General features: G+C 38.7%; 3 protein-coding genes across 4 annotated transcripts; 2 read left to right on the top strand and 1 right to left on the bottom strand.

Moving 5' to 3' along the window:
• Positions 1 to 10,404: 10,404 nt before the first annotated feature.
• LOC119980795 (WAT1-related protein At3g30340) lies at positions 10,405 to 12,099 on the top strand. 2 transcript variants are annotated; one of them, XM_038823588.1, is made up of 7 exons: positions 10,405 to 10,660; positions 10,769 to 10,831; positions 10,965 to 11,081; positions 11,182 to 11,451; positions 11,536 to 11,593; positions 11,668 to 11,819; positions 11,898 to 12,099. In XM_038823588.1, the coding sequence occupies exons 1-7, from the start codon at positions 10,464 to 10,466 to the stop codon at positions 12,064 to 12,066; spliced, it is 1,026 nt and encodes a 341-aa protein (XP_038679516.1). In that variant the 5' UTR covers positions 10,405 to 10,463; the 3' UTR covers positions 12,067 to 12,099. The 2 variants fall into 2 exon arrangements, with proteins under 2 accessions (XP_038679516.1, XP_038679515.1); XM_038823587.1 differs by having other exon boundaries at positions 11,182 to 11,593.
• A 366-nt stretch (positions 12,100 to 12,465) lies between these two features.
• LOC119980770 lies at positions 12,466 to 12,930 on the bottom strand. Its single transcript, XM_038823566.1, has one exon. It carries the CDS (start codon positions 12,928 to 12,930, stop codon positions 12,466 to 12,468), a length of 465 nt encoding a protein of 154 aa, XP_038679494.1.
• Positions 12,931 to 14,297: 1,367 nt separating this feature from the next.
• On the top strand, positions 14,298 to 14,869 carry LOC119981186. Its single transcript, XM_038824239.1, has one exon. The coding sequence runs from the start codon at positions 14,533 to 14,535 to the stop codon at positions 14,704 to 14,706; it is 174 nt and encodes a 57-aa protein (XP_038680167.1). The 5' UTR covers positions 14,298 to 14,532; the 3' UTR covers positions 14,707 to 14,869.
• The last annotated feature ends 1,499 nt before the right edge of the window (positions 14,870 to 16,368 follow it).

The raw sequence follows: 16,368 nt of genomic DNA, 5'->3' as shown, positions 1-16,368 counted from the left end.
TGCAAAATTTAACGAGGTTTGACACATTTTGTCTACGTCCTCATAGGAATAACAACGAAAATTTTCACTGATATAAAGAAGATTTATAGAAAAAAAGAAAGAAGATGAGCTCTTGAACTCAAGAACTAACCATCAAATTTCTTTTCTCTCATATTCTCACACTCTCACAGCTCAAATTCCTCTCTTCCGGCCACACATAGAAAGTTGCACCAATCTTAACTCTTATAGGCTACACGAAACATAAGAGAAAGAAACTCTAATTCGTTTTGGGTTTCTAAATCAAAACCTAATAAGAATTTTACTGATTTTACAACTTTAAAATGAGATGTCCCGATGTAGATCGATTGACTTATCTAGTCACTCGATAGATGATAGGTATGATAATACCTATTGTTTTTGGTAGAAATCTCCCCCTCTTAAGCTTCCTTTTGATAAATAATTAGTGTATTTATGTGTTGATTTGTATTTTGATAGGTTGATTGCGGTTTGGATGAAAAGCGACAGAAAATGGGCTGAATTGAAGGAAATGTCCACCGATCTTCGTGTGTTCAAATACTTATAACTTTTTGTCATGTTATCAGAATCGAGCAAAATAAAAGGCATTGGAAACTAGACATCTCAAGCTTTCCGTAGACGCTAAAATCGTGCAAATCAGACGTCGTATGGAGATTTTGGAATCATTCCACTCCTAGGCGCAATATTTGTGCATGCCCAGAATCACTCCTGCACGCCCAGTCCAGGAGATGGACTTGAAATTGAAGTGGTGCACGCCTAGGATTGCGCCTAGGCGTGAATTCAACACGCCTAGGCGCACAAAGCAATTTTCTGGATGTCTTAATTCGCGAATTGCTCGAGCCGCAAGGGACTTTTTGACTTCGAACTGATTTTCTGGAGAGCGAAACCAGAGGGGGAAGGCGACTCTTGGAGCTAGGAGGAGAGATTCTTCAGCTCAACTTGGATTTACTCAACTAATTGGGTTTGTTCATGATTTTTTCATCTCTCCTCTTGTGTTTTTCTCTCATTATGTGTAACTAAACCTCTTTTGCCAAGGCTAGGATGAAGCCTTGGGTTTGATGACTTTGTTTATGACTTGATTTACATATATATGAGTTGATTTGGGTATAAATCTTGTGTTTCTATGTTTGATTGCAATTTCTTCATGCTTGTGGTGTTTGGCCAACACTTTAGGTTTTTGGATGAAATTGTTTGGAGAATTTGCTTAGACAATAATATGTCAAGTAGATTATGCTTCTTGAAACACTTGATTATGAATGTGTCTCCCTTTAATTAGGTGACAATTTGTATGAATTCTAATCTCCATAGAACTCCATGAATTCCTATGCATGTTTAGACCAATAAGATGGCTAGAATGTATTTAGGAATATCCGACCTAGACCAATAAGATGGCTAGTAATCGATTTTAGGGAGATTTGGCTTAAGTGCGCTAAAACCGACTTAGGTACGGATTCGTTATGCCCGAATTAGCAAATATGTGTGTGAATTTGTGTCATTGCAAGTCATTACCCAAGGGGGATTCCAAAGCCTTGGTGTTCATCTCATTCATCTCATTTGCATTAGTTACATCTTTATTCTAAGAAAATACCAAAAACACTTTGCTATTTGCTTGTCTTAGTTTAATTACCCAACCAAACAATCTTGAGTTGAACTTTACTTTTGTTTGCATTGTCCATACATACATACAAATATACATTTGGATTAGATATAACACCGTCCCTGTGGATTCGACCCTTGCTTATCATTGTGCTGTAGTCGCCGACTAGTACACTTGCTAGTAAGGTTAATTTAGACCCAACAATAGACTTCATCACTGACTTGAGGAGCACAACATCAAACGAGGTCGGCCGATTGACAATCCCAGTCGATTGACCGACTATGCCTCTATCTGACTTCCCTAGCCTTCAACTCTTGAGTCAAACTTCACAAATCTCCACCTTTGATCAAAGTTGAGTGTGACAGACACAAAATCAAACAGCAAAACAAACACGACGGTCTACTCTAAATTCTTCGTTCTTTATTGAGGACATACTTCATAATGTTGCTTTCTCCAACACAATCTCAAACTGTAGAGATTAACTACAACCAAGTCCAAACACCTTTTGAACTTGTCTGCCGGTTCCACAACATCAATCGATGTACTGACAAAACTCGAATATAGAAAATATATAGAAACAAAAGAGAAAGAAGACACAAGATTTAACGAGGTTTGGCACACCTTGTCTAAGTTCTTGGGCAAAGAACAACGAAGAATTTCACTAATATGAAGAAGATTTTATAGAAAAAAGATAAGTTCTTGAACTCAAGAACTAATCACTAAATCTCTTTTCTGTTGGACTCTCACACCTCAAAACCCTCTCTTCCGACCACACATAGAAAGTGGCACCAATCTTAAATCTTATAAGCTACACGAAACATAGGCAAAAAAAACTCTAATTTGTTTTGGGTTTCTAACTTGAAACCTAATAAGAATTCTACTTATTTTACAACTTTAAAACGAGAGGTCCCAATGTGGATCGATCGACTTATCTAGTCCCCCGATCGACTTTACCACTCACTTGAGGTGCATAGTATCAAACGAGGTTGATTGATCGACAATCCCAATCGATCGATCGATTATGCCTCTGTCTAACTTCCGCAACCTTCAACTCTTGAGCCAAACTCACTTACATGTCATTAAATTTGAATGTGTAGTTAGAGCTTTGCTTAAATTCTATTTTGAACAATTTCATTCCCATCTGTTGCTCTCGCATATGATATGAGAGGAGTGGACGGGATGATAACCATGACGACGTATTTAATATGGAGAAAATAACCCTCCTCCCCACTTGAACATATAACCTCCCAGAGGTGGAAAAGTGACTACCCAAATGTTTGGATGGCATCAAACGTAGGCATGTTAAACAAAGACTATTATTGATGGAAAGCTCAGCCCACCAGTATGATATTGTAGGCCCCGGACCATCTTAGCCCAAGAATCATTTTAAAACGTGTCATGCTAGTTAAGGAAGGGCTTGCCTATATAAAGCACTTCACAAGCCCTCACCCAAGCGATGTGGGACAAAGGGTCTGTCACATGAATTCACGTCAATTCCCTCACTCTGCACAAGCACAAATGGTCTATCACATGAATTCACATCAATTCCCTCACTCTGCATAAGCACGGGGCTTATGCCTACTCCAATACCATATGATGAAAAGCACAACCCACCAGCATGATATTGTCGGCCCTGGACCATCTCAGCCCACGACGCACAACCCACCAGCATGATATTGTAGGCCCTGGACCATCTCAGCCAAGGAACCATTTTAAAACGTGTCATGCTAGTTAAGGAAGGGCTTGCCAAAGGGTCTGTCACATGAATTCACGTCAATTCCCTCACTTTGCACATGCACAAAGGGTCTGTCACGGGCTTATGCCTACTCCAATACCATATGATGAAAAGCCCAACCTACCAGCATGATATTGTAGGCTCTAGGCCATCTTTGGCTAAGAATCACTTTAAAACGCATCATGCTAGTTAAGGAAGGACTTGTCCATATAAAGCACTTCACAAGCCCTCACCCAAACGATGTGGGACAAAGGGTCTGTCACATGAATTCACATCACCTATGGCACAACTACAGTAGCCGTATGTACCATAAGAACCCTCGCCATTCCAGCTTGTATAGGTAAAAATAATTCGCATAGTTACATCTTCCACCAAAGCTGAAAGCTGGTATATATATGTATATTTAATCCAATAACAAAAAGGAATAGAAGCAATTCCCATGTGTTATTGTATATTCAGTCCCTTGTTTTGATTTCTAGTTGGTGTTTTATAGTGTTCTTAAAAATCATGGCAAATACAACGACTAGTTATACCCAGACAGAGATAATAACAATGGAGGAAGAAGCAAACAATACAGGGCAATGACTATTGGTTTCTTGGTCACAATACTAGACAAGAAGAACAAGTACAAAATGACCTCTCGTTTGATTCATATGTTAATTTTATTGGCGTTCTATTGCATCAGTAAAATCTGAAAAGTATTATCAATTGTTGACAATGAGTGACAGAGGTATACTACAGTTGTGAAGTGGGGAATTTAAAGCTGTTGGCGATGTAAACAACATGACCTGCTATATCTAAGAGTCAAAATGTTGTCATCTTCTACAATGTCTGTATATGGAAGGCAAAAGATTCTTGATGTTGAGATCACCATTATATAAAAAACCAGCACCTCAGTTTTTTCATAAGGTTCGATAAGGTGAAAGGAAGTTGGAGTCGTTGAAAATGGGGGCGGAACCAAGTGAAGCTAAGCGTGGAAAGAGGAAGTCTTCGTCGAGAGGACACCAAAAGTTCATTGGTGTAAGGCAAAGACCGTCGGGGAGATGGGTTGCGGAGATTAAGGATTCTCTGCAGAAGGTTAGGCTCTGGCTTGGAACATTTGACACTGCAGAAGAAGCAGCAAGGGCTTATGATGACGCTGCTCGTGCCTTGCGTGGCGCTAATGCTCGAACAAACTTTGAATTGCCTCAGCCCGCGACGAGTGCTAGCAGAGTCAGCGTTAACATCGAGCCTTTTTCGTTTGAGGATTTTTGTAGAGGAGGAGGGACTGAGGGAGATGGACTTCTTGGTGCTCTTAAGGCTAAGTTACATGATGGGAAGCCGTCTTCGTGTGTGATTTCATCTAATAATAATACTAATTCTATCAAGCAAGTTCCAATTCAATTCAACAATAGTGCTAATAATAGTACAAAGAAGGAGGTACTATCATCACCAATCATGAATCCTGTTCAGGTTTCTACGAGTTTGGTGTCCGCGGGCAAGGAAGTACGTGTGGGAGAACATAGCCATAATCATGATCATAGTCATAGTCAGAATCAGAATTGCAGCGGTGGTGATCAGTTGGTGGTAGGTCATGGTGGGTTGCAATGGCAAAATCCGGCGCAAACTATACCGCTATGGTCTAATGAACCAGTACAGGAAGTTACATGGGGTATGATGAACCATGTTTCTGACGGTGGATTGTTATGGCCACTCTCAGGAGCAACGACACCAGCAGCAGCACCACCACCACTGGCACAAGCACCAGTTGATTTACACTATTCGGATCAGTGCACGATCGGAGAGTTGATAATGAACAATAGAATTGGAAAGTTGAATACAGTGAACATGCCAATGGCTCAGCAAAGTGTTGGTACCACAGAAGGGTTTTGGCTTTCTGATCAGCAACAAATTATGCACTGTGAGAATAATGGCTGGGTTGGCACAAATGGGTATTGGGATCCTTACCTTTACGCGTCTTCTGTGTTAGGTTGATACTAGGCAATCTCAGAGATCAATAATAATGATTTCTGGGATTCTTTTCTTTCTCATGTTTTCTTGTAATTTTTGGAAATGTTCAGATGATTCTTTTTCTAATCCCCCAGAAGTGCTCAAGTTTGGTCATAGATGTTTTAATAGAAATCCTCAGAGTATGCAAATTCTTGTCAGTATAATCGACATGATTGTATCCCTTTCTTTATACCACTATATATGTTCACATGATTGTCTGCGCTGTGCCTAAGGCCTGCACCGTTTTATCCTTAAAAATGGTCATTTAGTGTCTGAGGTTGAATTTCATCTATAAGAAACATCACTTGGCTTTCACCAAGCGACGTGGGATTTTTAGTCTTCATAGAAAATTGCAAAATGGAAAGCCTTGATTGAACCAAGTGGTAGCTTCACTTATATGTTCATTGTCAAGTTGCTGTGTGTTCTAGTGGCTGCTTTTAGTTGTTTGTTCTTGGTAGATGGACCATTGTTGGTCTTTTGTTGTTTGTTCATTTACTTGTTTTGTTATGCTGTTGCTGTTTGTTATGTATTTTTAGTAGTTGTCTTGTCTAGTGTTTGGTGAGGGTAAACAACATTCGTGCACAAGACTCCCGCAGTATTTCTGGCGTCATTATATGTCACTATCTCCTGGAAATAACTATAATCAATGTGTTCCTAGAAATCATCGTTGAACACAAACCAAAATACAAGGTTGAAGAATATTACTAGGATCAAGTTCATGCTGCTAAATTAAAAATCATGAAAAGTGACCACCATTGCATAGTTTTTTCCACCACTGAGTATTTACTTCCAAGGCTGAGTTACATCTGTCAAAAAAAAACAAGAGAAGGAAACAAGTTTATTGGCCTGTCTATTCCTATCTTGGACCATAGGGTAAGAGATAAGGGTGAGCTGACAATAAATTTATAAAAAAATATGTTTCCTGAGTTGTATCTGACTCATACGAAAACAAATGATTAAGGCTAATCAACTTTAACTTGAAAAATAACATTGGAATCCACCAAATAGAAGAAATCAATCTCAAGTTTTGATTAATTTCTCGAAAGACAAAAGATAATGAGCCTTAGAATCCTAAAGAAAAACACGAAAAATATGAAGTTACGAAAAATATTCCTAAAACTTTAGTGGTTCATTTGAGACCCTAAACAATGGAATTTGACAAAAAAAATAGAATGGGGCAAGTGGTTTAGCAATATTCATGACAACCACGTCTAAACGAGTCTCCCAATCAAGTTTCGTGCAATTCTGATAACGTGACTTTTCAACCCTACTAGTCGATTTTTTGTAATTACTCTTGCTACTAGGCCTACATTAGCATCAAAGTGATTACCTCTAGAGAATTGCCATCATTAGATCTTTATCTGTACTTAACATTAAAAGGAAACTAGATTATTTATCCGACTAAGTGTTATCATAATTGTAGTCACTATTGATAAGTTCTGCTTCTGAAATATGCGTTACATTCATGTACTACTACTTGCCAAAAGGATTCATTGCTGAGATATGTTGGAATATTGGGTCAAGTTTGTCCAATATGGGCTTGACCTAAACAATTAATATTCGCCCAATACATATTGTAGGATAAGAGATAAGATTCTATCTGAACTACGGATATGAATTAAAGGTAGTATTTAAGTCCTATTGAATGATGCAAAAGGACTAGTCGAATTCTCTTAAGCAGTTCTGGTTGGATTGGCACTCTCCTTACTATAAATAGTTTATAGAGGGTTTGTAGAGAGTTAGAGATGCACATCCTCTGGTTTTCTCTCCCTCTATTCCTACTCCATTATTGGTGAGATCGAGTTATTGATCTTCTTTTGCATATCAAGCTTCTTTGTGTTGTGAATTATTCAGTTTAGGTGTTGTCTGATACTAAATCCGAGACCTGGGTGTACCTACTAGCAAGAAGATAGTTTCTACCTGTGAATTTCTTGTTGTTCTTATTTATGTAGTGGTCAAAAACTGCCTTTGACCACTTCAACATTCAACACAACCGGTCCTAATCAGCAAACATTAGTCAAAGAGCCCATATAGACCTATGCCCAAATGGGCCCATAGGCGCTCAAGCCCATGAGCGATTAGACTCATGACCAGAACCTCAGGCGGTCAAGCCCTATACCATTAGGTTCAAAGGTGGTCATCAAACATAGACCATGTTCGCCTTAGGTACAATTGTCCAGTCCCACACTCTCATATCGTATTCATACATGTACACGATTACCCCATGATTTCGTACAATCAAACCACGATATCTCTGCTCTAACCTAGCCGCCTAGGGCAACGACTATCTACCTCTTTGTCAAACCGATCACAATGAATCAAACCTGAAATCATTGCTTGACATCGAGCCACCTGCCCACTGTACAATCTTGTCATTGACCAACCAAAATACAACACGTGTCCTGACACCCAACAACCACCTTCCCATGACCACCTGTAAACATGTACCCTTGTACTACTCCTCAGACCTGGTCGCCCAAGACCATTATAGAAACTCCCATTGATTGGTTTACTCACTTGTTCACGAAATATTGAATCTCTCTCCCCTTTCATCTTCAACCTAGAAGCTTTTATACCATATTTACATCCCAAACCTTGCACACCTAGCACATTCTCCATCTTATCTTGCACACTGATCTTATCATCCTCACATACTGACTTGATCGTCAGAGGCTCTTTGGTAGGCACCCCATCGATGCCTCATTCTTCGATCACCCACCTTGCTGTGTTCACAGGCTTGCATGTACAAGGCCCAAGAATAATATTGTTGACTGTTCAATAATTGTAGATTTGGGTATCTACAATTTCCCAACATGATACACACACTATGCAGTAAGCAATCAAGGAGAGAGAATCTTGGACCATGAAGAAATTGTGAATCCTGAACCACGAAAAAAGGAGAGAAAGGCAAAAGAGATCAAATTTATTTCATATCAGTGTAGTTCCCCCAAGGAAGCAGATTGTGTGATGTCTATTCATTTCAGTTTTCAAGGAAATAGAAGAAAGTAGGGATGTAGTGAAAGTTCTTGAGAAAGAATGGTTGTGGTTATTGTCAGTTGGCATATAGAATTTCAAGCATATGAGTGTGGAAAAAGCTAGAAATCATAACATCTTTCATCTCCAACACAAATTACGGAATAGCTAGTCAGTGCATAAAACACTATACCAGCTTATCAATCAACAAAGCGGTAGCTAGCTTTATCACAAAAGCACCGACAGGATAAGAGATTATTGATTGTACCTCACCATTGATGTTCCTTGTATCCTCCTTTTGGTTGGTTTTTTTTTAAAGTTTTCTAGAGATTATTAAGTGTGCTTTTGTATATAATTTTAGTATTGATGTTGGGTTCATGTGTTTCTGAGAAATTGAGCTTAAAATGAACAAAACAGATGGAAAGTTTAAAGGACAAAAAAGAACAAGTTTTGAAGACTATCGGAATTTCCAGTCAATATATACATCAACAATACTGTTCGCTTTGGGTTATCCGGTTTCTGTGGATCCCAGGAGGTCACTCATCCTAATAGTTACAAAATGATGTTTTCTTCCAGAAAAACTCGTTGTTGATGGTTAGGAACTGAAATTATCTATATATGTTGACAAAGACATTTGAGTTGAAATGTTTTTGCGCAACTGAGACATTATTTTGGCTCTAACTTTCTCATACAACATTGGATTTCAGTGAATCAAGTTGCGTTCAATAGATAACTTCATTATCTACAACTTTCTATTGAATAATAGTTTTAATATTCTTACGTTTGGGGGGTCAAATCGAGCATACAAGATAGATGACAGAGCTGGATGGATGAATATTTGACGACATCTCATGCACCTGGGAGAGCATCTTTCTTTGGAGGGGAGTCAGTTAAATGGCTTTCAAATGTTGAGTATGGTTGGAAGAATATCTTAAGGATTACAAGAAAAAATGGTAATTCCCTTTCTAGATAAGGCTGCATATACAAGTTAAAGGGACGGTTGGAAAAAAAAACTTTGCCTCGCTTTGTTGAAATAGAAGATCGACTGGCTTTCTTAAGATTTGACTTGTTGTTCTTGCTTCCCATATTCTATACGCCTGCTGCCGCATTTGCTTCAAGGACAAATATTTGATGCTATCAGCGTATAGTGTATAATGAATCACTTGACGATAGCCTAATTGGTTATCTCTTCGGATTTAAGGTGTACCACGCTCGAGGTCGGGAGTGCAAGCCAACCAACTGAGATATTTCCTCATGGAATCTTTGTTCCGTTGGCTTGTCCAATTCCAGGCTCCTACCCACATGAGCACACTCAGCTCTTCGAACCACATACTGGGCTGATTGGTTTCTTGGATAAAAAAAAAGGGTACAGTGTGTAATGGAGCAGGAAGACCATCAATGTATAGGCACTTCCACTCAAAAGATGCCGATGAGGTAATAAGCTTTTTGCGGCAAGATTGATTGGAAGCCAGGAAAAAAGTTAAAGAGTGGCATAAATAAAAGACCCATTATTGCAAATGGGAAACTCATGGCCAATGTGGACGAGATCATGCATTTTGATGCTTCAGAATTTCGCATTAGCCTGGAAAAACAGATTCCCAAATAATTTCATTTCTGTCGAGAGGATCAGTCAATAAAAATGCAAATAGTAAAAGTATATATTAAACTAATGTCAAAGTTGGTTGCTTAAAGCATCCACTTATTCCGAATTCAGTTTAAACGTGCATGTATTATGTGTGTTTTTGCGGCAAGATTGATTGGAAGCCAGGAAAAAAGTTAAAGAGTGGCATAAATAAAAGACCCATTATTGCAAATGGGAAACTCATGGCCAATGTGGACGAGATCATGCATTTTGATGCTTCAGAATTTCGCATTAGCCTGGAAAAACAGATTCCCAAATAATTTCTTTTCTGTCGAGAGGATCAGTCAATAAAAATGCAAATAGTAAAAGTATATATTAAACTAATGTCAAAGTTGGTTGCTTAAAGCATCCACTTATTCCGAATTCAGTTTAAACGTGCATGTATTATGTGTGTGTATATATATATATATATATGATGGTCTCTGCTGTGCTGCATAAGTAACATAAGAGAATTCTTAGCAAATATATAGAGCTGTAGGAGAGGCCTTTCTGTGCCTCCGAGAGCAGTTTGGATGGCTAATACAAATACAAAGGGCTGTGATGAATGGAAACTTTTTATGGTAATGATAGCAATCGACTTAGCATTTGCTATTTTGAACATTCTTCTACAGAAAGTCCTTGATCAAGGCCTTAATCACTTGGTACTTATCACATACCGGCTGTCGGTTGCTACCGTTTTCCTAGCACCAGTGAGCTACTTCTTGGAAAGGTAGGATTACTCGTATTCCTCCTCGAAGTTATTTCTTGATTCGGGAAGTTATCTCTTTACTTTATGATTGAACAATTTCAGGTCTCATAATTGTTTTCTTGCTTGCAGGAAGAGGAGACCGAAGCTCACACTTAGAATACTGTGTTACCTCTTCTTCAGTGCGATTGTTGGGTTAGTAATTTCGCTTCTGCTAATACTCTCTGAATTTGTTCTCTGTATTCCCTTTTCTCTACAGGCGAACAAGCGATACATATTGCATGTTCCCAACTCCGCCCACTAAATAAGAGTGAAATTCTTTTCATAGGACATCACTGGCTCAATACTTCTTCCTTCTTGGAGTTCAATACACATCTGCTACATTCTCTTGCGCCTTCAACAACATGGTTCCTGTGGTCACATTCATGATGGCATTGCCATTCGGGTATGAACAAACGACTCGCTCCTCATTTTCATGGCACTGTCAAAGAAAATTGAAAGTTTACGTATGCTAATTATGTTGTTATCTCCTCATTATATTTCAGTTTCGAGACTCTGAACATAAAAAACAGCAGTGGGAGAGCCAAAGTCCTTGGCACACTAATCAGTGTTGGCGGCGCCATGATGCTGACTTTGTACAAAGGAATGCCTTTGTTCAACCATCCACATTCACAATCCTTTTCTCCAATCAATCATGGCCTCGAGTTGGGCTCGAGTAAGAGGATACGGAGATGGACAGTTGGGTGTGTTGCTTTAATTGCTGGAACCGTTCTGTGGTCTTCATGGTTTCTCATACAGTCATTTATAAGCAGAAGGTACCCCTGCCAGTATTCCAGCACTACCATTATGTCCTTCTTCGGGGCCCTTCAGTCGGCTTTAATAAGTTTGTGTACAAGCAGGAAACTTTCTGTCTGGGTTTTGAAGGGAAAATTAGAAACCTTAACCGTCCTCTATGCAGTAAGTCCATGTTCCTTACCGCATTGCTTCTTTGTAAGTTTTCGACAAACAATGTACTCTTCTTGGTTATGCAGGGAATGGTTGGATCGGGATTGTGCTTCGTGGGGATGTCGTGGTGTGTCCGGAAAAGAGGTCCAGTCTTCACTGCAGCATTTAGCCCTCTAATTCAGATAATGGCAGGAATGATAGATATTCCTCTGCTGCATGAAGAACTACACCTTGGAAGGTGATTTCTTTTAACTTCTGTCATTGCTTCCAATTGCCTTCTGTTGCTAATTATCTCTATTTGCATTTTAATGGACAGTGTTTTGGGATCTATGATTGTGATTATCGGAATGTACATTCTTCTGTGGGGTAGGAAAAAAGAAATGCCGGATTTCGCAGAAAAACTAACCCAAGAAGCAGTAGAAATCAAGGGACAGGAGGCAGAGCTGCCAGTTGCTTCAGTCTCTTCTGATTCAAGGTGTTCTTGAAGGTCAAGAAGTTCATTTCAAAGCAATTACTTTTTTTTTGTAAGTAAACGGAACAGGGGATTCGAACTTGAGTATCACCAAGTCGAGTATATGTCATAACCACCACGGCTGAGGGGTTGTTGGCAATTAACTATATCCCCTCTTATTGATCATCCATTTTTGTATTTTGGCAGTTTTTTAAGAAGTTTCCATTGCTATAACTCACAATATCTCCTCTTTAACAAAACCATTATTCTATTTTCGTATAGAATAGATAATTCAAGGAGAGTTGATAAGAATTGAAGCACATTCTACATAACATTGCAAATTCACTTATTAACCTCAACACTTCAGACAAAATAAAAACATAAACAACAAACCAAACCCAGAGTCACTTGATAATTGCCTTATTTCATATCTTCAATCAGAATGGCCAGTATGCTGATCACTTTTGAAAGCCTCATTGTCCTTCTTCTTGCCTTTCTTCCCATTCCTCTCCGTCTTACGACCACCGTGCTCCTGCTCAAAGATATCGGAGACCTCCATATGAACACCAGGATCATTAGTGCTATAGCTGCTATCCATCATAATTGAATTGTTCACAGCTTGAAAGTTGCTGTTCACATAAGTATTCATTGGTTCAGGCTGATCACCCAGCGACGAGTCCTTGTCGTCCTGCAGTTCACTTCTCATGGTTGCACCAGTATTTGTTCCAGCAAGTGTGACGATTTTCACTCCATGCCCATCTTCTTCCTCATGATGCTGGTGGCTTGAACCAGGCTTGTGAAGACCAGAAATGTGGTCAGTTATTGCGGAGACCATGTCCTTGACCCCCCGATCGAAGTTTTTGGGCTTTTCGGTGTCGGATTGTGTTGTTGGAGCCATTGTTTTGTGGATACGAAGATGAGATTCTGCAAATGGTGAGTTAGAACAGATGGAGTTGGATGGTTTGGAGTTTTGGGGGGGTAGATTTGCATTTTAAGAGGAGATAAAAGATGGGGTTTGGAATAAATTAAAAGGCAAAAGGAATGACTTCCTGGCAATGCAAGAATTTAAACCATTTTTTTGAAAGATGAAGAGATTGCTTGATAATTGGTTCATCTTCTAATCCAATCTTGTGCCTTTTGTGACTCTTACTCTTTCCCCTCTGTCACTTATAAACTAATATACATACATTATCGCGTAATAAGGGCTAAACCTGGATTAGTTCGATTTTGATATTGAAAAACACAAGTAGGATTGACCATATTCATATGACCTTGTACATCTCCGAAAACGACCTTGATATTTGAACCCATCCCTCTCCTGACAGCAAAAACCTTTATCCCATACATCTTTCCGTCAAATCCGTTGCGTCAAACCTTATTTCTGATACATGATACTTGCACCCATCATGTCCCCATCACCAAACGAGGTGACCAGCCCTAGGACTGTTAGCCTCTATCACAAATGACACTCTCTCTAACGGTAACATGAACCAAAGGCTGTTATAAAGAGAAAATATTCAGTGGTTTCTCCACACCAAGTCATTTTGCTGACGTGGTGTGCATGCACCACTAAATGATAGCTTTGTCTAGCGTAAATTGCATTTTCATAACCATGCCTAAATTTAAGTGGATATCCTGTAACATGCTGAACCACCTTTTGTTTTCTCCGTCTATGTAGCCCTGTTCCCATGTTGTGCGCAATAATGAAAACATCATCAGGAGATTATATATATATATGTATGGCTTGCATTTGTCTTTCAAAATTGTCCTTGTCCTTGTCCTAGTTCAAAGTGTAATGGTGCCTGAATTAGACTAGTTCTGCTCTTCACACAGTTTACTCGGTAATGTGTTTGGGGTGTTCTTGGGCTCTCGTCATTCAATAGTGGGCCTACGCTGATTAGTTGGGTGAGCCCGATTAAAGACCGCGGTTGTTAAACAAGCCCGGCCCATATCGTGCTCATCTGGTCCACGGTTGCAGACAGGAGTGCTAGTGAAGCAGTTGAGTCGGAGCAAACCAACCTAGTTACAACTTACAAAACAAACAAACATAAATTTGTTGTCCATTTGCACATAAAAAACAATAAAAAAACAAGCGAAGTCTTAAAAGTGAAAATGATGGCATAAATTAATCAATAATGAAAATGAAAGGTAAGAAGAGGATAAGGATAAGAGAGAAAGCACATTGCATAGTAGTTTCCATCTTTTCCTATGGGCTCCATACCATATAGATCCAAAGCCTGAGCAAACCATGACACATGGAAACCGAATCCGCACACTGAAATTGCTACTTTTCCTTTGGGGTGGTAAGTGTTTTATAGATTATTTTTCTTTTTGTAGAAAACCAGAGTGGTGGGCTAGAGGTTTTGAAGTTTGATGGTTGTTGAACGATCAATCGAGAAAGATTCAGAGAAACCAGACCCACTTGGACCTCTTTGACTCTTTCCTTTCACATATATATATATAAGTAGAAAAGCACGGAACAGAAGTGAATTAAAGAGAGATGATATTGGTGGCAATGTTAGCGGAGCTATTGGAAGAGTACACGGCGTTGCTGGCGAGGGTGCTGGAGCATATTGTGCAAGACGCTCCTTTCCCAAGGAGGGTTCGTTTTCTCATTAGGCGTAGCCTTCCTTTTGCTTCTCATCCTCCTCTGCTTCGTGTCCCTGCAACCTAAACCCTAAACTAAACCCCCATCCCTTTACAACCCTCTTGTCCTCTTCTTCTTCTTCTTAGTGTAACTTTTGTATTTGTAGAGGCTTGCATTTGTTTCTTTAATTTGGGTGTAAATTCTTTCTGTTGAATAAATCCAATCAAGTCAATTTTACTTTGTGATGAAATTGTTTTTCAATTTCCCACTTAAATTCGCTTTGGTTTTTGATCCAAATTCATGTCTCTAATCATTCTAATCAAGAGATAAGACATTAGTTTCATTAAAGAGAGAGAGACAAAGGCATTATTGGTGGTATGCTTTTTGTCTAGTTAGTCGTCAACTTAATGGTTCTTGCCGAACGAACTTAACTTCATTACATTTTAAGCCCGTTTAGGAACTCATCAGGCCCATAAAAATGGGATGAAGTTAAGGAAGTCCAGCGGGCCCAGTAATTTGAAGCTTTTGAGGTGGGTTTGTCTTGTCCCATACAACTGAAAAGCCCATTGAAACCAAGTTTTGAAAACCAGACCGGTTATCGAACCGAAAATTTTTATCTATTCAAGGTTTAATGGTACAACCGTCCATTGAAACCAAGTTTTGAAAATTGGACCGGTTATCGAACCAAAATTTTTTATCCATTCAAGGTTTAATGGTACAATCGCGGTTCGAACCGGTCAATATAATAAATTATTAGATATATTTGTTAAATATAAATAATAATTAGAATATTTTTACAACCCCATAATACTCACAATAATATAAAATATTTTGAACAAATATACGAATATATGTTTTGCTATTTTTTTGGTTGGAGAAAAATTATGTAGGAGAGGTTGGAAGAAATAATTAGGGGGAAATTAGGGGAAAGGACAATATAGTAGTTATATATTTAAGGAAGGACAAGGTGGGAAAAACATTAGAAAAAAGTATATTTGTATTGTGTTGACAAAAATACCCCTAAATATATCTCAAAAATCCATCTATAGTCGTCACACGTGTGATGTCATTCTTCTTCTTCTTCCTCCTTTTTTTTTTCTCCCTCTTCTTCTCTCTTCTTCTTCCTTCATGTCAACAACCGAAAATTTACCATCCGATCACCATTTTCGACGAACAAACTACTGAAATAAATCTCTAGGTCAGCTCGATCAAAGTCCAATCATCACTAGCCATCAATTATCACTTGATTCGCCAAAAAAGTTTCTTGAAAAAGAGCTAGATCCGGCCAATACGGCCAACTCCGATGACCATCAACACCACCAATCAACTCCACGGACCCAGACGCATCACCTTTGAGGTTTTATTGTTTTTTTGAACTTTTTTTTTTTCTTCGAAAATTGGATCTGAATCTGCAGATAATATATTTGTTTCATATATGTTCTTATATGTTATCTGTTTTAGAGCTTCAAACAGATAACATTTCATTAAAAACAGATAACATTTCAATAAGATAGATAACATTATGACAGATATCAAATTATGTGAAATAGATAACATATCACCTGCAGTTTGCAACAAGAATCAGAAAAAAAAAAATACAAAAAATCACCACAGAAACTTTCGAAAATAATTATTGATGACAAATCGAAGGAAAACTACAAGTTCCATGGTGAATATGATCAGATCTAGAAATTCAAACACCGAGAATATCCAAAATCAATAGGATCGCAAGGTGAATCATTATAGAAA

Source organism: Tripterygium wilfordii, chromosome 16 (assembly GCF_013401445.1).
Source record: "Tripterygium wilfordii isolate XIE 37 chromosome 16, ASM1340144v1, whole genome shotgun sequence".
NCBI lineage: Eukaryota > Viridiplantae > Streptophyta > Magnoliopsida > Celastrales > Celastraceae > Tripterygium > Tripterygium wilfordii.
Note: the sequence above shows the minus strand (reverse complement) of the source record. Positions and strands in the feature narration are given on the sequence as shown.